Genomic DNA, 22,255 nt, shown 5'->3' with positions numbered 1-22,255 from the left:
TAGTCTCTGGCCTTTGGAAGGAGATAGAAGACCTATACAACACCCTGAACCAAGGCTCTTTGTCATTTTCGACCGAAATTGTTACATTGTCGGTTCTGCCGGGGTCCATTGCCACTGATAAAAGGAACATTTTAAGGTTCTTTATTATAGCTATGAGAGTAGTGATCCCTCGGCTCTGGAGATGCCAGTCCCCCCCCGTCACGTTTGAGTTGGGTGTTGACGTTAGATAAAAATTGATCGCATGGAAGAGATGCGAGCTGGAGATGATGATAAATTCTCAATTTATTGTGCCGTCTGGGAGATGTGGCTGGAATTCCGCAAGTCGGCTGGGTTTGAACAGTGGCTAGCAAATTCGGCCTACTCATCAGTAAGGCCAGGATGACCTGACAATACTGACACTGATATGAGGCTTCCCTTTTTTTTCTTTTTTTTTCTCCCTTTTCTCTTTCTTTCTCTCTTTTCTCTTCTTGCTCACTCTTCTTTTTCTGTTATTCTTTTTACCCTCTCGCTCCTCCCTTCCCACTCCCCCTATCTAGCTACACCCCTCTCCCCCCCCCTTCTTTTCCCTTTGCTTCCCGCGCATCTTACCCTAATCTCCGTGGGGGAACTCCCTCAGGAACCAATTTGTGTTTGTGTTTTGTTCTTTTCCTTTATTTTGTATATATATATCCCTTCCCTTTTTTTCTCCAGGAGGCGACTTACCCTTCACATCTTTATGAGATTAGTTTATCAAGAGTTTATGGATGTTCAATTTGGACGAGTTAAAAAAGAATAGGCTGGTTATGAAAACAATGACAAGCTTAGTCTTTCGAAAATATATTATTCCGTTATTGTGTTTCAATAAGGTATGATTCTATCACGCAAGAATATAATGATTAGACATATATGCCATATAGATATTGACTGTATACAAACAATACAAGGATGGGCAATGAAGTCAATTATTCCACCTGTACTGTAATGGTTAAATAAAAACATTTTGATATTAAAAAAATAATAATAATTTATAAAAAGCGATCAAAAGGTCATATGTATTTCAAAATGGTACTAATAGAGACTACAGGACGTCCTGCAAAAACGAGCCCTCATACAACTATGGCAGCGAAAAAATTAAAAAGTTATGGCTGTCAGGAGACGGAGGAGTCTCGCTTTTTGTTGAGAGAGACAGAGACAGAGAGAGACTCAGAGACAGAGAGAGACTCAGAGACAGAGAGAGACAGAGACACAGAGACAGAGAGAGACAGAGAGACAGAGACACACAGAGACACAGACACAAAGAGACAGAGACACAGAGAGAGACTCAGAGACAGAGAGAGACAGAGACAGAGAGAGACAGAGACAGAGAGAGACAGAGACAGAGACAACCAAGTAAAAATAAAAAAGAGCTCGGGACCCGGCGTCCCACATACAAAAATGCTCGAGTCTCCCATTGTAGTCAATGGGGTTCGTTACTCGAGTAGAGCTCTCGAATTTTACGAAAAGCTCGACTCGAATAACGCGGACCCGAGCATTTTGGGTGCTCGCTCATCTCTAGCCGCGTCCCTTATCAGTAATAAGGTATGAACAAGCTGGTATGGAATAGACAGTGACAGCATCAGTCTGCATCTCCATGGTCACAGCGTGGCATATGTACAACCATTCTTTAATGCTAATTCCTGAATATTTGTTGCATAATCCGTGCCGCAGTCGTCCCACAATTATTTATAAAGCAGATTGATGACAGATCGATGTGAAAACACCATCTGCAGCCCAACGCTTGTCGAGATTGCGGGGCTGCTTTCTGTGACATTCACCTACTAGCAACCTGCTAGAATGTGCACAGCTCTATATTTACAGATCCCATTAGCAAAAAGTTTGTCTTATTTTACTTTTTGCAACATGTTGCCAGGACTGTTTAACCCCTTAGTGACACGGCCTATTTCGGCCATAAGAAAGCAACTATTTTCTTGAGGGATTTTCATCTCCACCTTTAAAAACTGTTTTTTAATTTTTCTGTCCCTATTGCCATACAAAGGCTTGTTTTTTTGCGTGGCGAGTTGTAGTTTTTGGGTACATATAACGTATTGTAAACCTTTTTTTTTTTGAGGGGAGGGAGAGAAAACAGAAGTTTTGCCATATTTTTTCCGCGGGTCGGTATTATTACAACAATACCAAAATTATTATCTTTATAGGTTTTTTTCAACTTTTGCACAATAAAACAGTTTTTTTTTGGAAATTATTATTACTTATACGTCGTTGCATTCAAAATCCTGTAACATTTTTCTTTCCATGGACGGAGCTCTGTGAGGTCTTGTTTTTTGTGTGACAAGCAGTAGTTTTTTTGTTGCTACCGTACATACATCTTTTCTGATCACTTTTATTGCATTATTCTGGAGGCAAAATTAACAAAATAAGCATTTTGCCTCAGTTTTTTTAGTTTTTTGTTTACTGTCTTTGCTGTGCAGGATAAATAGTGTGTTCAATTTATTGTACAGGTTGTTACGAATACGATGATACCAAATATGTATAATTTAAAAAAAATGGATACAAACAGGAAAATGCAGAAAAAGTGTTTTTTTCAAATTTTTTTTTTTATACCCAATTTTTTCCTCTTTTTACCTGTAAGGGACTTGAACCATTGCAGCTATGATCGCTATGACAATGTATTGCAGTACTTCTGTACTGCAATGCCTTATCACTTACTGTGGCAGCGGGATGCTGACTGACAGTCACAGCTGGATCCTGCTGCGTGATGGCACGGGGCCATATCTGAGCCCGCGCCATCCACAGGACGTACGTTTATGTCCTGGAGCGTTAAGTACCAACCTGGTGATGTTAAGAGGTTAAGCTGGTCAATATACTGTACTGTGCAAAAGTTTAAGGCTCCATCCACGCTCTCCGCAGTCGGAAGTCAGGCGGCATCTTCCAATTTTGAAGATAAGCATGTGCTGCAATAAGTTTTCTTGGCTGACCTCTGCGTCTATACTCCTCAAGATTGCCGTTTTCTTTGTGTTTCTTCCAAAAAGCCTGAACAGCACATCTTGAAACCCTAGTCTGTTGCTGTGAAATCTTAGCCTGGGAGAGACCTTGTTGCTGTGCTCAGTCTTGCCATGGTGTATGACCTGGGACATGAAACTGTCCTCCACAACCTCACCTTTTGTAGCAGAGTTTGGCTATTCTTCACCTAGTTTTAAGCCTCCTACACAGCTGTTTCTGTTTCAGTTAATGACTATTTCAGCCTTTATATGAAAATGATGATCAGTATCACCTGTTTGGGATAATTGGTTAATCATACACCTGACTATAATCCTAAAAAATCCCTGACCGTGTGCAAGTGTCCCTAGAAGAACTGATACTGTTTTGAAGACAATGTGTAGCAACACCAAATACGGATTTGATTTAGATTTCTATTTTGTTCAGTCACTTTGTATTTTGTTAATTGTCAAAAATGAACTCTCAATACTTCTATTTTTGAAAGCATTCTAACTTTACAGCATTTTTCCACACCTGCCTAAAACTTATGCACACTACTTAATTTTCCCTTTTTTTTTTTTTACTATTTCTTGTAGTGGTTGACGACACGGACATCATAGATCGGTGTCACTGGTGTAAAGGATGGCATATGTTCTGGAGGATTTAGTGTCACCATATATTAATTGGTTGTTCATTGAATTCAGTGGGCGAAGGATAATGCTATATTTTATATAGAGGACATGTGTATGTGACGGCAACTTCCATAAGGCTCCAAAACCATGACCCCTTGTGTCCAGCTTAATGCGATTTGACATTTAACAGAAGTTGGCAGGATGGTCATTTCGCTAACAGCTGCTGTCCATTGGCCTTTCCCATAAATATTAGATTGTTATGGATCCTAAAGTAATTGTTAGGATTTACCATGGACCAGGGGCGTAACTATAGAGGATGCAGGGGATGCGGTTGCACCCGGGGCCCAGGAGCCTTAGGGGGCCCATAAGGCCTCTCTTCTCCATATAGGGAGCCCAGTACTATGAGTAAAGCATTATAGTTGGGGGCCCCATTACAAGTTTTGCATTGGGGCCCAGAAGTTACGCCTCTGCCATGGACTATTAGCAACTTAAACCCTAAAAGGTAACCATATATTTTAGATAGCTGTCGGACGACAATTATCCTTCCCGATCTTTCATACACATGGATGCTTGGCTCAGCCAATTGTGCATATGTCCCCAACAGGTGGAGGGGAGCCTGCCGTGACCAGACACCTTTTAGACATATCTTCTCTAAGAACAAAAGGGCATGTTGAAATTAAACATGTGTGACCCCCTTTTCCTGGCATCTTATAGCCACAGCCATATGTTGAACTTAAGTTTCATTTGTGGCATTGTGAAGAACACCAGAGGATCTCCAGAACAGCGGAGCCTTATAGCACTGACGAAAAGTTGACATCTATGACAAGATAAAGATGACCTTGAATATGTCCTTATCACTTACCCTGTATGGACAGGACTGGCCACGGGACTGATATTGTCCGATGTCTCGGTGGCTGGACTGCTGGGGATCAGAGATTCATCATCTAATTCTCTAGACAACTAAAGACAGAGAGATATAAAGTTATTTTCTTTATCTTAAGATTCCATCTGTAGAACCAATGAAGCATGATACAAATACATCACGTAGAATGGTACATAGAAAAACACATGAAGTACAAAGACATTGACGTGGACAACCCAAGGACAGAGCACAAACACTAGAAAACTGAAGTAGTGAGCAATAAATAAATACACTAACCTACCAAAAGTAATTGGATGCCTAAGCAAGAATCAAAAGTAGAATTTATTTCCATATGTTAATACTCAGTGGCGCTCCCTTGGCCCTAATGACACCAGATACTCTCCATGGTATACTTTCTACTAACGTCTGATACACTTCAGCTAGAATTCCCTTCCAAAAGAGGCCCTGCTAACAACATATTTAATAAATACTATTTTTGATTCTTGCTCACATCTCCAGGTAGTTTAGGTAGAATAGTGTATGAGAAACAACCTTCTGACAGCTAACATCCCAAAAATTTACCAAAATTTTGTCTACTCTCCTGCCTTTAAATAGCTTGGAAACACCAAAAACTTGGTGTGACATATTGACTCTCGCTAGTACACCATGATGCTAAATATGGAGGTCCCCACTCAAGTGTACTATACCATCTTCTGCACTTTATAAACCCAACTGCAATAGGGCAAATAGTAAAGTAGGAAAGTGTGTGCCAAACCACAATTACAATAAGCAACCTAAAAACAGTACACACACTCATAATAATAATTTAACATTAGCAAGTCCAGAGAAGAGCTACCAGGGTGATGAGAAATCTGCAAATCACGTCCTATGAGCAATGGTTAAAGGATCTGGGAATGTTTAGCTTGCAAAAAAGAAGGCTGACAGGAGACTTAATAGCGGTCTACAAATATCTGAAGGGCTGTCACAGTGCAGAGGGATCAGCCCTATTCTCATCTGTACAAGACAAGACCTGAAGCAATGGGATGAAACTGAAGGGGAGGAGACACAAATGAGATATTAGACAGTGAGGGTGATCAATGAGTGGAACAAGTTACCACAGGAGGTGGTGAGTTCTCCTTCAATGGAAGTGTTCAAATAAAGGTTGGACAAACATTTATCTGAGATGATTTACTGATCCTGCATTGAATAGGGGGTTGGACCAGATGACCCTTCCAACTCTACCATTTTATGATTCTATGATAACAAAGAGATAAAAACCGCTCAAATCTTTATTTAAATATAAGTACAGAGGCTAGTCATAAACATAAAAAAGCACAAACACCTATGAGGTAACATCAAAATCTCCAACATTCATCATAAAGAAGTCATTAAAAAGAATAAACACAATGAGTAAGTAAGGAAACCCCAAAAATACAAAAGTGCGCATATCGTTGGGTCTTCTCCCCTATGTCCGGACACATGCACCATTGTGGTGGGTATGGGTTAGATGATTGTGGCTATCAAGAGGGGTTAATTTCCAAATGTATTTTTGGGCTTACTGTTATACTTCAGCCTTATTTACTCATTGTATTATTCTCTTTTATGACTTATTTATGGTCAATTTTGGAGATTTTGATGTTACTACCTACCTCATATGTGTTTGTGCTATTTATGTTTATGGCTATCCCTTTTAATCATATTTAAATATTGAGCTATTTTAACTCTTCAGTATATTATTACTATATGGGTGTGTGTACTGTTTGTAGGTGGAGTCTTCTTGAGTCTAGCACATGTTGTGGACAATATGCTTATGTCTCAATACTTAAGCCCCAATGTGTATTTTACAATTAACATGATCCTACAATCCCAAAATACTGTTCACCCCAAATTCCAACATAACCACATGCTCTCAAGTTCTATGGGCGTTACACCCAGAGAACTTGAGGAGGTTTACCATTCCCAAGTTAGTTTTGGGTGCTCATGTGGTCACCATTTCCGGGCCACTTCACAACTTGGGCTTTGAAATGATCAGACCTAAGCAGGTGGCCCTAGGTTACATACAGATAGCAAGTAAGCAGTGAGGTCTAGGGTTGTACATGTACACCGAAAAATCACTTCATTAGAAGCACCTACTCAATAATAGATTGGCTGACCTTTTTTGGCAGTCATGGCTTTCAGATGTTTGGGAACAGATTCCACAAGGTTGTGAATGTCCTCTATACTCAACTCCACCCATGCCCATTGTAGCAGCTCCGTCAGTTGGTGCACATTTTGTGGATAAGTGGGAGCAGATCTCACAGCCCTTTCCAGCATATCCCAACCATGTTCAATGGGGTTACAGTCTGGTGAGTTTGGGAAGCAAGGCAGTGTGGAGAAGTCATTGTTGTGTTCCTCCAACTACTGCTTAGTGATCTGAGATCAATGACATGGAGCGTTGTCCTGTTGAATGAAGGTACGGTGGTCGGGGAAGACTTCCTAAAGATATGGGTACAGTCAGTCATTTAATATCCCTATAGTATGATGAGCATAAGTCTTAAGCCTTGCCAGGAGAATGCTCCCCAGACTATGACATCGCCACCACCAGCCTGAACCCCAACGGGATATAACGTCATGCTGTTTACACCAGATAGGAATCTGGCCATCCATATGGTTTGGCAGGAAATGAGACTACTCACTCTAGTTGACCACCTGCCATGTGTCCAAGGTCTGTTGATGTCTTTCCTGTGCAAGGTGTTGCTGGCGATGATGCGGGGTCATCAGGGACGCCCTTGTTGGTCTTCAGCTATTGAACTCCAGTGGACATAAAATACAAGGTCATGGTGGAATTTGTCTAACTTCCTCGCTGTTGAACTACTGGGTCAGTTGGTTCATTGTTGCAGAGATACAAGACAAGCCACCTGATGCTAGCCTATAAGATTAACAACACCTGGCCTGTCGCTATGTGATCTTTTGTGGGGGGTCTGTCCATGGTTTAAACAGTCTTAGTACAGTCTTAGTACCATGATTCGGGGACAGCAAAGAAGTGCAACTGTCAGAAAAACTGTCACCACACCTTCCAACACAAACAAACAATCTGCCAGTGGCCAAAGTCATTCAATTTGCCAAGTTCACTCATGACTGCAGAGGAGAGGTCAGCACTAGAGATGAGCAAGCGTACTCATTTAGGCAAATTACTCAAGCAAGTATGGGCATTTTCGAGTAAATGCCTGCTCGTCCGAAAAGATTCGGGGGCCGGCGGGGGTAAGCAGTGAGTTGCAGGAGTGAGCATGGGTGAGCGTGGGGGGGGGGGGGGGGAGAGATCTCCCCCCGTGCCCCCCCTTCCCCCGCTCTCCCTCGTTCCCCGAATCTTTTCGGGCAAGCAGGCATGTACTCGAAAATGCCCATGCTCGCTCAAGTAATTCCCCTTAATGAGTACGCTCGCTCATCTCTACTCAGCACATTACCTGAGAGCAGACCGTGCACGACCATCACGTGGTACCGCGCTACTGGTCACAAAATATCACGAGACAGCTGTTCCTGATGCAGTGATCGTTCCGTGTATATTATATCATATTATATATCATTCAGTGTATATTATATCATATTATATATCATTCAGTGTATATCATGATTTATTGCCTTTTTGTGGATGCGTTGTGTTGTTACTATACTGCTTATTTTTGCAGTATTTACCGGTTCATCCTCGTCCTTTTTAAGTATTACGCTTTCAGGAGTGACGCGGGGAATTATGGGTATTGCAGGTGATCCAACTCTGTATAAGGAAAGCAAATGGGATTATTTGTGAGACACTCAAAAATACCTGCATGATATGATAGAATATAAGATTTCATTTTGTACTTACAACTGATCCAGTTTTGGCAAGAACTCCATATCTGTGTCTTCATCGTGCTCCCTCAGACCTGTGTGAGGAGGCCTAAAGTCTGGAGGTTCCTCTCCTGAGGACAGTAAAGGGGAAATACAGACAACTGCCAAGAACTGGGGTCACAGGTTCATACAAATGGGGTGACATAGAAACGCTGCGAGTGTATGTACACATCCGTCATTGGAGGGATCTCTAGTACAGCTTCACATAGGAACATAGGGATGTGACATACACAAATAACACCGGCAAAGAATGCTGGAAAGAAAATGCGTGCAAGTTGACAATCACACACACAATGCGCAAACACGCACACGGACAGATATCAGATAGACGCGGCAGTAATGACCCACAGAGAGATTGCAGAAGCCCGTAATAGTATGCATTATGCTAATGAGAGGCGTAGCTATGTTAATGACTTATAGAGACCGGGAGGGATGCTTCCCTGCACAGAATACACATTGTATTACCCTTTGTAAACTCAACTTGGACTTTTAGTGGTGCTTCAATACAACCGACATGCAACTTGTACTCATAGATTTGTCACGTACGGTACATGCGACTCAACGTCAGGACTGCAAATGTGGCGAGTTGAACCCAACGTGTATTTACTGATCTCCATAATGGTTTATTAGGGTTAAAGCATTCTTTCAGTGGCTTTCTATGATAGTTCTGAGAAAGTGTATAAATGTGCCTTTGAATGTGTTGTGCACCTTACTGATGTCTAGACTTGAAGATGGTGGTTTGATAGGATACAGTATAGAGAGAGAGACAGAACAGTCCCGTGACTCAGCTACTTTCAGGGCAGCCAATCAACATCAAGCTGATGGGAGGAGAAAATGTTATAAAAGTTCTTGTAAACTTCTAGAAGACAGATTAGAGGAGAGTAGAGTATAGTGTAAATTAGTAAACTGGTTGTAAGGAATAGAAGCTCACAGCCCGTCTTAGATTAAGTTCCTGCTGAGCAGTAGTATACAAGACAGCTGCAGTCTCCAGGGCTGGGGTTAAAAAAAACACATTGGCAGAATGGAGCTATAGCCGGGCTACATATTCCAGGGCTGCATCATCCAACATAAGCAGTGCAGAGCAGAAAGGGTAGCTCTTGCTTAAGCTACCACCTTCAAGACTGGACACTTACATTGCGCTACAAAGTTTTGTTGAACCATTGTGCTTCTCAAACAAGTAAATGTGAGTTAAACTGTTACAGCCATGTTGGTTCTCTGGACTCTTCTTTTCTCGGGGGACATTACACTAGTCTACACCATCATACCAGAGAGCAGAGACCAGCCCTTCACCATCACCCCCATATCTTACTGTAGTGTAGCCATTTAGGGAGTGCTTCACTTAGTAACAACGACCATGGGGCAAACACCATTTGCCCAAAATATCACCTCCATTCTGGCTTACTATATATATTGGCACACGGCTCCCCTACACTTCCATATGATGACCTTGTAAGCTAAGAAGAACAAGCGATATCCATAACAAAAACTAGGGTATGGCGCGAACGTATCAAAGAAGAGTATGGTGTAAGCCAAAACGTAAAAACAACTTTTTACTTTTCAAACCAGCAATATCTACCCGTTTCAAGGTCAAAACCTCTTCCTCGGTTTGGCTGGAGGTGCACAACGTCTTGAACGTATGCTGGAAATCAAGTGTTTTATCCAAACCTAGGTTGTACACTTTGGACAATCCTTATTATGCCACCATGGTCCTCCCATATCTGAGACAACGTCCCAGGGCGTGTGGCACCTTCACCATTGTCTTCATCGCACCTATATTATGGTATATTATCATACACCTTCTTAGGCTCATCTCAAACCATCTGAGCCATAAAGAGAGGTGCCTGCACCATTGGCTTTTTCAAAGCAGGTAAGGTTCCTTAGCAGTAACAACACATAAAACCCAGGTTTAGGTGAATGATGGCAATGTCGGAAAACTCTGGTAACTTATTTTTACCCCGATTTTAATATGTTATTTCATTTTTACAGAAATATCACAGGACCTTGCCAAGGGAAGTGGAGTATTCAGTAAAAGGAATCATCAAGCCCACAATGGAGCATCCTGGTGCACTCTGAAGTTGATGTGCAAGATCTGGTTAAATCAATGCCGTGACCTGTCCCCACGCACTTTATGTTGAAACTTTGGCATCCTTGTCTTTATTTCTGTAGCTTATTCAGACATAGCCCTCGGTCATGTTTGGGAACTGAGTCTGTAAAATCAATCAATCTGTATCAACTACATTTATAACTGGAATTGCCCAGAAGCAATTACAAAGGAATGGAGCGACATGACCAGATCTATATATGCCGTACACTGAATGGCCACTTTATTACCGACACCCATCTAGTAGTGCGTTGGAGCTCCTTTGACCTTCAGAACTTCAGCAATTGGCCGCGGCTTAGGTTTCACTAGGCATTGAAATTGTTCTGTCGGAATATTAGACCCGGGAAAACATTCCTAACACCATTACTTCACATCCACCAGCAGGAACTGTTGACCTCTAACAAGAAGGGTTCACCAATTCATGCCACTTGTGTCAAATTCTGACCTCCCATCAGCACGGTGCAACAGAAATCTGGATCCATCGGACCAAGTGATGTTTTTTCGATGTTCCATGATACAATTTTTGCACTATTTTTGCCCACTGGAGTCTTGCTCTTCTGCTTCTCTTAGACAGCAATAGAGCTGGTCACCTGCTGTTATAGCCCATCCGTGATAAGGAACGCGTTGTGCGTTCGGACATGTTAGTTGGAGCACCAGTGTCCGATTTGCTTGACTGTGCAATGCCGGTTCGTCAGAACGATTCTTGGAGATTTCTTTTGACCTTTTTTTGTCAATGTCCGCAAGATCCCCTTTTGCTGGATGTCTTTCTTTGATCCCACCATTCTCGAATACTCTCCACAATGCTGCATGAGAAAGCTTCACGCGGTTGAAAGGGAAATCCCGGCCAATTAGCAGCAAGCGTCGCTGGAAGTCGCTACGATCGCTGGATTTTCCCATCTCATGTGGATTCACACTGAAACTGATCTGTGGAAAACTTGTCATGCAATTTTATGCCGCACCCCAAGGTCACGGCTCTTATTTCCATACAGGGAAGCTCTAATTGTGAAGAAAGGGCCGGGGACCCTCATTAAGGGACCGGTTTACATGTGAATGAATCAGACCAGAGATTTCCAAGCTTCAGTTCCATATAATATTTTCTTATGCCGGACACACGCTGAGCTTTTATCCATGATATCTCATTTAAAAGCGCCAATTATATGCAGAGGCAGCATGTAAATAACATAACAAGGCAGACTATGAGTAAGCGCACTTGAGTTGTAAATGAACACTAATTATGTGTCAATGGGAACCTAATGAAACATGCTAATTACCTCTGTTAATACAATGATGTGCAAAACTAACATCTAATTAACACACTTTATAGTGTGGAGAGAAAGTTTTTAAAGCCCAAGAGTAATAATGAGAACGATCGCATCTTAATGTACGATAAATCACTGATACTTCGTTAACATGTAATTTACCAAATGTCTGAGTAATTGAGAGTAAAAGAAGGGAATCCCTATGTGCTTTGTGTCAACGCTCCACCTTTTATCACCACAGATTTTTTTTTTAGGCATGTTGATGATGAATTATATCTTTCTAGTGGACCAACTCCACATTTCACTAAATCCTCTACAAGTACTTGACACGACTTCTGACAAGCATATCTTTACAGCCAAGTCTCTGCTGATTGTGGGTCAGGAGGGGCATCATCTCTACTTAAGGAGAGCACCTAGAAAGTGTGTGAGGAGACTTATAAGGCCATGCATGCTCCTCTGGGAAATATATGCAAATAAGGAAGATGAAACAATACCTCTGCAGCGCCACCTATTGGATGGCAGTATTCCTGAAAATCAATGTCCGATCCTTTATACAGGTCTTTGGAACAATGATTGGGAATTGAAATCCAAGCCAGAATCCATACACAGACAGCTGTTTCAGGGTGTTTGCCCCTCATCAGTGTACAGTAGGAATCAGGCTTGTCTAGTGAGAAGCCTATGACATGGGTTGGGAGGGGTATCATCTCTCTGATGAGAAGCAAAACCCCCCGAAACAGCTGTCTGTGTATGGATTCTAGCTTGGTTTTCTATTCCCAATCATTGTTCCAAAGACCTGTATAAAGGGTCGGCCATTGATTTGCAGGAATGCTGCCATCCAATAGGTGGTGCTGCAGAGGTATTGCTCCATCTTCCCTATCCGCTGAGTGCAGCACTGATTTATTTATATTTTAACCCACTTCCAGTTACTTTCAGAGTATGATGCTAGTCCACTGACAAGCAGTCTCCACCACCCAACCTGATGTGACCAAATTGATGCATCCTGTTAGGCCTAATGCAGGACTGGAAAGGGTAGAACTTGTCATATCATATAACCCCCCCCCCCCCCCCCCCCGCCTTCAGGTCTTGCACTGGGCCTACTTCAGAGTAGCATGTCTGATTTTAGGCAGCGAAACACAGACTGATTTTAATCCAGCCTTAGTCATGAATGACCCATGTTATCACACAGGGCCCTCACCACCAGCTTGTAAGGGGGTACCAGGCAGGTATAGGCTGGGGCAACTGCCCCTTTAGATGGCAGCGTCTTGTGAAACCACATGAATTCTGACTCTGTCTCTTCCACTCTGATGCTCTGTGGCATTTCTATAAGCCCATCAGCGCCCCTGCAACACAATCACTTGGTTCTGCTACCATATTTATGTTATGAGCTTGGTTCTGCTACTGTATCTATGTACTGACGTTGATTCTGTTGCAGTATTTATGTTATGAGCTTGGTGTTGGTACTGTTTATATGTTATAAGCTTGGTTCTGTTATTGTATTTATGTTATGAGCTTGGTTATGGTGCTGTATTTATTCACTGAGCTGTCATGGTGTGCTTCTAGCTTTCTGCACAAACAGAATACAGGCAGACTGCCTATCTCTGCAATATAGTTTCTTCCTGAGGGAGGGGTGCCAAAAAAATATTTTGCACAGGGTGCAGTAACCTATGGCTGGTACTGCGTATGTACCGTATGTCCATTGTGCATACATATGTGTTGCATTTGCTTTTCACTTCCCTGCGTCACTCATGCGTCATCTGATTTTTTTTCTCGTACATTAAAAAAAACTGAAAGGAGGTCATTTTTTTTCTAGCATTATTGTGAAAAATGGAGCGTGCTTGGACGTCATTCCCATGTGCTCCATTTTTTTTTTGTGCACCCATCGAATTTGAATAGGTGACGGTCATCCAAGAAATGGGACCAGAATAGGACATGCTACGATTTTTTTTTACATAGACCGATGTCTGTATAGCCCCACTGACTGTAATGGGTCAAGGTGCTCTCTGTCTGCAGTCAGTTGCAAACACAGATAGCGCATGGAGGTGAATACGCCCTTCGACGGTGAATCAGTGCCTTACTGTACATAGACTACTTGATTGAGCGAAGGCCAAATTAATGCTAAGATGCAAAAAGAAATTAGATATTAGTGAGCTCTTTAGACAAGGCTGATGGAATGGAAGAAGCTGAATGGATCAGGCTGCTATGAGTCTTGTGCTAGGTTAAAAAGTACCATAGCTCCTACCATGTAGAGGCAAGTGGGGAGTTCCTAGAAAGTAAGAACAGCCAGAGTTTTATCCAGGGCCCAGTCCAGGGTAAAGTGAGGAGGAGAAGGACACTCTGGAGGGGAATACTATGAGGAGGGGGTGGAGAACATATACACTGACACAAGGAGGGGGGTTGAGGGCAGGAGAATCTTAAAGCTGTTGGATAACAATGGCTCCTCTCACCTTCATCCTCGGACACATCCAGCATCTCGTCCACAGTTTCGGGGAAGCTCATCCTGTGCCTTTCGTTGGCTAGCTGTGGGAGAGACAAAGTCACCAACTGCCCCTGGCACCCTATTCAATAATTCTGCCACCTTTTCTTCTGCAGGACTACCACCCCCTATATCTGCCACGATGTTACTGCGGGTCATTGTCTAGCTGATGGGATCTAAAGCTGCATTATTGGATGTGTCGGATATTGGAGATTTCATATTGATCGTGCTGTTCCTAAGAACAGCAAATATCTCTGGCCATTGAAATCAATCATCCGCCATAGAGATATTCCCCGCAGTGACTTCATGCTGTGTTCCATCATTGTGAATGCGCTGCCGGATCTGAACAAACCCTATGACTGATTACACCGACAGCTGGGACGTTTTGTACAGCCAGTTTTCTGCTGTCTTTCAAAATCTTAAAGACGTTGTTTAAGATTACAAACAAGGGTCTTTACCCCACACCCCCACCCCCCACAAACAGTGCCACTCTTGTCTAAAGGCTGTGTCTGGTATTGCACCTAAGCTCCAGTCACTTAAAGGCATTGTCCAGTACTTTTTTGATTTTTTTTTTCTGTTGATGGCCTGACCTCAAGACAGGCCATCAGCAGATGATCAGTGGGGATCCACCACTCGGATCCTCAACGATCAGTTGACTACAGGCTCTGCTGTCATTACGGACAGCGCAGGAAGCAGATTGCGCTGTTTTGAGCACAGTGGCCTGGGTTAATATAGCAAGTGTTAAATTTAATGAGAGCTGCTTCGGCAATACGAACCCGGTCTGCTGCGCTATGGTCAGCGTGATGTAATTCCTGTGCTTTCGGTAGTGACAGCGCCACCAGTAATCAGCTGATTGACGGAGATCTGAGCGGTGGACCTCCGACAATCATCAATGGAAAACAAATCAAAAAAGTCCAGCAAAACACCTTTAAGTTTTGCTGAGCTGCAATACTAGATACAGTCCAGTGAGAAGAGTGGCGCTGTTTCTGTTAAAAAAAAAGGCAATGTTTTCTAATCCTGGAAAACCCCTCTAAGTTTTAGCTACCACATTCACAATTCCTTCCACCAGTTTTCATCAAGCAGCATGCTGAACATAAAAACTACAAACTTAGCTTTTTGGGCGTTGAAGAGGACAGCAAAATTACCTTTCCTGAGTGCCTGGCATCAGGAGCGGATGACAGGAGAAGGAGCAGTGACGCCAGTCTCTGATTGGCTGCAGCGGTCACCTGATATCCGGTGACGTCAGCTGTCGGGACCACAGCGGGACTGCAGAGCTGGATCCACGGTGGCACAGGGGTAAGTATAGCTCAGTTTGTTATTTTACTATAGGCAACCCTGCTCAAGTGTATTCTTACTATGGGAAGTTGATATGGTGGCCATGGACCTTTACTGCCTTATGACCCTGAGCACGCTCAATCTGCCCTTGCATGTATGCCAAAAAAGACAACCGTTTACCGGCTAGGTATCTGCTACCGCAAACCTTGTCTCCTTTCCCGGATATTTACCTACCTCCTGTTATATTTCCCCGCTTCACTCCCAAGACCTGTAGCTTTCCCATTTTTCTACTTCATCTCCACTTTTATGACTCACCTGGGTGAGTGGTCCATCTGTCACCAGACTCAGAACATCTGTCACAGAGATGTATCCTAGACGCTTTGCAATGGCCAACGGCGTGATCCCGTTCTGCAGAAGTGTAGGGCACGGGAAGATGCAATAGGGCAATGAGGAAAAGAATGAGGCATGAGAAGCCAAGAAGTGGCATTGGATGGGTGATGAGGCAGAATAACGGAAGGCAAGACAGGTGACAGGAACAGGAAAAATAAAAAAAACAGGACAAGGTGATAAAATACAATGATAGTCAAAAACTGACAGACCACAGGAGGTCGGGACAACAAAGCCAGAAGACGTCTTCTAAGACTGACAGACGTTGGACAAGACATAAGGACGGAAGAGGTCAAGCGGCAACTGGTAGCTCTCACCATGCTCGCCTGATTAGGGCATGCTCCGTTCTTCAGTAGAAGGGTGACGATGTCTGTGTGCCCCTGCTGAGCGGCCTGGTGGAGCGGGGTGAACCCCAACTGGAAGAAGAAGTATACAAAGAAAACATATTATGACGGTTGGGTTCATATCATAAAACAATTTCTGTCTGAGCTTTGTGGATCATTACCATCATCATCTAGATTATAAGGATTAGATGCCAGATGAATGTGCAAAATGCCATCCAAACCCATCATAGAACATCCATTGAAATTAATCCCTGGAGGATGAGGTCTACTTTGCTTCTAAGGACACAATATTTTTGAAACTTTCATTTCCACTTTTTTTTTTACGTGAAGCGCTTTAGTTTTTATTAGCACCATTTTGGGGTACAAAATGAACAAAACATTTTGGGGCTTTTTTAATGGGGGGTTGTTATGGATGTGACTATACCAAATGCATTTTCTTTCTAAATAAAAAAGCATGTTTTTTTACTATTTTCTTTTTTTAATTTTGTTTGTACTATTTGTAATTTTAAAAAAAACAACATTTTTTTATATCTCTGTAGGAGACTTGAACTTGTGATCTCATGAATGCTCAGATAATACACTGTAGTACTTCTATATTGCAGTGTATTATCGCTTATCATATTGCTCATAGGCCATGACATTGACTGGAGTCTGGGTGCCATGTCAATCCGTCGTGCCTTTGCCATAAAATGGTGAGTGCTGCATGCTCTTCTCTGGCCTTTGATGACACATCCAATCCTCACACTGCAGCTGAGTCCTGTTCAAGTATATCAAATAAAGTTGCAACACCAGGCTACAAAATGAATGGGGCTGTGCTTGGTATACAGTGTAGAGGCTGCGGTACTCACCGAAATGGCTTCCAGGTAGACAGCCGGGTGAAAGTCCGTGACCGCTGTGAGCAATCAGAGGCTGCGGCATCACCATTAGCGCTCCTGGTATTAACGCTTATATGCTGGTGGGCCATGATGCCATGAGTTTGGGGATGTGACGCTGTGGCCTCTGATTGGCTTCAGCGGTCATGTGCTTCCACTCAACCATCTACCCAGAAGCCAGGGCAATGCGAGCCACTCAGCTCCGCTTCGGGGGACTCAGAAGAGGATGATCTATTTTTTAAATTTTTAAAACGGGCCCAGCTGCTGGAAAAGATGGCATTCTCTGTTCATATGCCCTATTAGGACATATGAACATCACATGCACAGTCCTTTGCTCGGGGCCCTTTCCTCTATGTCTTAGAATAGAGAGGGGCTCAGGAAAAGCAGTTTTCGTCCTGGTTGACCTTCTCTTGTCCTGTAATTACATTTAGTGTCCTTTATCATTTCCATGAAGATCTCCCTCCATCTAGTTGCCCACTTTCTTAGGTCTTCAATGCACAATTCTGTGAGGGAGTTGTGACTTCTGCTTATATCTCCAAAGCAAGATAACATTTGGGACAGAACACGTGTGGATGGTTCCAGTTGACTTAGTCAAGGATCTACTTGGGAGGATCCACCTTCTCCATTCTCCTTATTGCTATAACGGAGTGGTCGTGGAGGGGATGTCATGTGAAGGAGGCGTCATGTAGACGAGTTGCACAATTGGGCATAGCTGCTCATATGGACAGATGTAAACACTACATTGAGCCCAACTGGTGGACCCCACTGATCAGACATTGATGACTTATTTTGGATAGACCATTAATGTTATAGTCCCAGAGAACCCTTTAAAGAGCTCCAGACACCAAAAACAAGGCAGACCCTAGTAACATGCTTACCTTAGTGGTCGCGTTCACATTGGCCTGATGCTGTAGGAGGAACTTTACTATCTTGATGTTCCCGTAGTGACAGGAGACATGAAGCGGAGTGAAGCCCATCTAAAAGAAAAGCTAGTAATTGAACTGTCACCATTACTAGACATTGGTAACTATACACGTACCGGTACCTTTATAAAGTGGCTTATTTGTGGGCACCAATTTTATGCCAGTTTTAGACATCTTGTAAAAAAAGATCAACGTGCCAATGCCTCTTTTTTAAAGAACGAGAGGGAACACTACATGCCAGTTAATTGGTAGTTGACATTGGGGAAGGAACAAGCCACATGAGACAGAGCACTGCTGCGGGAAGGGATAAGCAGCGCTTATGTGACACCACTTATCTTGGTTTAAAGGGCCACTTTTGCCCCCATTCATTATGTACCTACCTCCCATTATATATAAGTGAACTAGTGTTACCTTTATTAGTTATTCTTTTCTATCTGAAACTCTTTTTCCTTAGATGGTCATGTGATCTCAGTTCTGGCCAACACAAAGTTTACTTGGGGTTATGTTGTCTAAAACTAGTCAGCTTTTCAGTCTGTATTATGCTGTTACATAGACCCCGCTACAAAAACTGTCTAGAGAGGGACGCTGGAGCTCCTATCACAGTAACTGATGATGATTAGACGCTCCTGTCACACAGCAATAATAGTGGAGATCACAGCTCATCCTCCTGCCTGTATATGTACTGGCTCTAACTCATTTTAGGATGCATATAGAAGGTAATAATAACTAATTTGTCCCTCCAGCAGGCACAGATGGTATAGCCGCTAGCTAATGCTGTGCTGATGCATCATGGGATTGATGTGAAAGTGAAACAAAAAAATCTCACCAACAAGATGGTGCCCGATGAGCATCAGACAGGGGACTGCAATGCATAGAAGTGACTGCAGTATACAGAGGAAACCTACAGAGTGTGACAGGCAATTAGGTGAGGGGGGCAGGGATGGAAAATGTGTATTTTTGCTGGAGTGGCCCTTTAAACCTCAGGTTCTGACATCAGAATGCGATGTGCATGCAACTATTATTCATAGACATCCACAGTCATTTTCTATAGATAGGTATTATATAACACATGTATGCAAGGTTCTATATAAGTGACCCCCAAATTCTTTATGATTAATGTAATTTAGAGATACATTGAATTGATTAATAGATCCACATTGGTAGTCAGTGATTACATCCCATACAACGTCCGTATTTTGCTAGGCTCCTCTCCAGTAGAATTTACCCGTGTCTCGGCGCTCGCTGCAGCATCATGGGACACCAGGATTTCTGCTACATTAAGGTGACCTTCCTGACAGGCCAAATGGAGGGGCGTGAGGGAGCTCTGGGAACAGCAAAAAAATGGCATTATGTCATAAATTAATTACCAGCAGGAATCCTCAGTTAATAGATGATATCAGCGACACGTGACGGCTTGTGAGCTTTCCATAGTATAATGAAAAGTTTTGCAACTTTTTCATACCCTATGAGGGGCATTCAATAAAACCTTTAAGCAAGTTTCTGGTGGGAAAAAAAAGTTGCAAATTTTTGTTTTACTGGGCATTTGTACAAAAATTTGTGACTTTTTGCTGAGTACACTGCCTCCCACCAATTTATTAAAAAGGGGGCATGACTTGCAGGGAGGGGTGTAGCCACCAACACATTTACATATAATTTACGCCAGATACTGGAATAAATTATATTAGGAATGAACTGCAAACCTATAGTAGATTCCTGCATAGGCACACAGAGGGGCAGAGATGCGCCTAATATATGAAGAGCCATCCATCTCTTTATGTATTCGGTAGATTAAGCGCTACTGGAAATATTATTAAGACTAGAGTTTGAAATATTTTTTCATGTTTTTAAGGGGAGATGGAACAATACCTCTGCGGCACCACCTAATGGAAGGCAGCATTTCTGCAAGTCCATGTTAGACTCTTTATACAAGCCTTCATTGTTACAAGGCTTGTATAAAGAGTCTAACATTGAAGGCTGTAACAATGAAGGCTTGTATAAAGAGTCTAACGTTGACTTCCAATAGGTGGTGCTGCAGAGGTATTGTTCCATCTCCCTTATTTGCATATTACCCAAAGGACCATGAATGACCTTAATATAAGTCTCCTCACTCACCTTCTAGGTGTTCTCCTTAAGGAGAAAAGATAACGTTCTTAACTCTAGGGGGAGACACTCACTGCATTCTAATTTATAATGGAGTTCAAAAGGCAGCCGTATCAATGCCTATGTGTTGAGCACCCTCTAGTGGTGACTGCAGGCAGACAGAAATTTACCACTTAAATGGGTTTAACTTCTTTTTGCATCCATCTGGCCTTGCAGAAAAATGATTTAAAAAAACAATGATCCACGCCTTTAACCACTTACAATGTTGGTGGCAGCATGTACGGAGTTAAACAGAGGGAGCTCCCTCTATGACGTCCTCCGCCCTCCGCCATCCAATCGCGGAGGGCCGATGGAGTGCCATGGCAGCCGGATGCCAGTCAATGGCTTTCAGGTCTGCCATGGTCCCTAATGTAAATGAACAGCAGAAATCTTGAATATTGTGAGGAAATGGAACACAAATTATCCAATAAGAGAATCTGTACTCAAAGTAATAAATATAAGATAAAACAGAATAATACTCATATTTCCACTAGGAGATTTAAAGGGAACAAGAATGCTTGCTCGTGCCGTGCTTACCTTGTTACCTATGTGCACATTTCCCTGCTTGCTTAGCAGCAATGTTACCATATCCGCATGACCCTCCTGTGCAGCGAGGTGGAGGGGGGTGACACCCTGCAGAGACTGCGAGTTACAAGTGGCACCAAACTGCAGCAAGGCTCGGGCTGTGTCGACGGATCGCTGCTTTACCGCCATGTGTAAGGGGGTGTATCCATTCTGCAACACAATACGGACATTCAGCGCAGCCGACATTGTTCTATCCCCAAATGCTATAAGATATATAACGTTTAAATAACACTGCTATGCCATTAATATTCACTATGGCTACATGATTTGTTGGCCTGGCCATCTGTAACGCCCTCTTTTGCAAAGAGTCTACTTAACCCAGTATGACCCTTCAGTTTGCAAGTGGTTGAGGACTGAGGAGGGCACAAAATTATAAGCTAAGGCATACTCAGTGGTCAGATGCCCCCAGGTCCATCACAACTGCTCCAGTCACCTCCATTCTGGAACCAGCAACTGTGCTCTTCATCGTACATTTTACCACTCAGCCAATCACAGCCCTCAGTAGTCACGTGCCGTTCATAGCAGAATTGCCTGGGAACTGGTAAGTGACCACTTCTCTGGTTCTGGATTGGCTGTGATGGACCCGAGGGACACCTGACCAGTGAATATGCCTTAGGCAGCCTTCATATCTGCACTGGAGCCTCTGTCGCAGGTCCGGCACAAAATACCGGAAGAAAATGTGTTGCGTGCAGCACTTTTTCTTCTGGTAAAATGACAAGCAGCTGAGAAGAATCCAAACTGACCCCATTATAGTCAATGGGGTCTGTTCGGCGCTGTTCAGTTCTATCATAAGACCCGCTCAGTCAGGGGATTCCCCTTTCCTGCTCCCAGAATGGAGCTGGAAAACGGAATCCCCATCACAGGTGGGAAAGTTGCCTTAGTTTGTTATTTTGCACCCTCTTCACGCTTAGTTACTTTTCACGGAATGTTGGAATAACTTCTTAAAAGGACAGTCCTACCAAGAATCTCCCAATAGTTAGAGATCCCAAAAATAGGTTACCATGTATTCCATTAATATTTATTTAGGGTATAACACTGTTCAAAGGTCTCTCTGTTCACACATAGCAGATTCGGTGTGGATTTTCCGAACCAAAATCCATGTATTGGTATGGTTATATGGATCCACACACACATATATATATATATATATATATACACACACACAGTCTTTCATCAGGATCTGAAACAATCAGGTCCCAGAGATGGCACCCAAACAGGCTGTTAGTAACAGCCTGTTTGGGTGTTTGACCCGCTGTTGGGGGTCTACTAGCACCGGGAGAGATACCCACATAAATTTACATCACTGCTGCACAGAGCTCAGGCAGCGGCGACATAAATTTACCATCAGTTGTCATGAAGGGGTTAAACAAAATATCAGCCAATCCCACCGATTTTGGAATTGACTAATATTTATCTAATGCACTTGTGCTATTTGTCTGTCATTTATATGTATAGTATATTTAGTCTATTACTTGCATTTACCCGTGCCGTGCAGTGCGGAGACGCTCCCTTATTCAACAGAAGACGGACAATGTTGAGGTGATTGTGATACACAGCTACATGAAGAGGAGTCAGACCAGTCTGTGG

General features: G+C 42.9%; 1 protein-coding gene across 9 annotated transcripts in view; it reads right to left on the bottom strand.

Moving 5' to 3' along the window:
• ANK1 (ankyrin 1) overlaps positions 1–22,255 on the bottom strand; it is a 184,126-nt gene that overhangs the window by 72,730 nt on the left and 89,141 nt on the right. For 4 of the 9 annotated variants that reach the window (XM_066593421.1, XM_066593413.1, XM_066593420.1 and 1 more), the window contains 11 exons: positions 22,145–22,249; positions 20,621–20,818; positions 19,170–19,268; positions 17,900–17,998; positions 16,123–16,221; positions 15,734–15,826; positions 14,115–14,187; positions 13,910–13,933; positions 8,288–8,381; positions 8,065–8,197; positions 4,447–4,544 (listed from right to left, as the gene is read on the bottom strand). In XM_066593421.1, the coding sequence (XP_066449518.1) occupies positions 4,447–4,544; positions 8,065–8,197; positions 8,288–8,381; positions 13,910–13,933; positions 14,115–14,187; positions 15,734–15,826; positions 16,123–16,221; positions 17,900–17,998; positions 19,170–19,268; positions 20,621–20,818; positions 22,145–22,249 (1,115 nt within the window). The remainder of the gene's footprint in view (positions 1–4,446; positions 4,545–8,064; positions 8,198–8,287; positions 8,382–13,909; positions 13,934–14,114; positions 14,188–15,733; positions 15,827–16,122; positions 16,222–17,899; positions 17,999–19,169; positions 19,269–20,620; positions 20,819–22,144; positions 22,250–22,255) is intronic. The other 5 variants (XM_066593416.1, XM_066593414.1, XM_066593417.1 and 2 more) reach the window with 5 other exon arrangements.

The sequence above is a fragment of the Eleutherodactylus coqui genome, chromosome 2 (genome assembly GCF_035609145.1).
Source record: "Eleutherodactylus coqui strain aEleCoq1 chromosome 2, aEleCoq1.hap1, whole genome shotgun sequence".
In the NCBI taxonomy this organism is placed as follows: domain Eukaryota; kingdom Metazoa; phylum Chordata; class Amphibia; order Anura; family Eleutherodactylidae; genus Eleutherodactylus; species Eleutherodactylus coqui.
The sequence above is the reverse complement of the archived record's forward strand: the minus strand, read 5'-3'. Positions and strand labels throughout refer to the sequence as shown.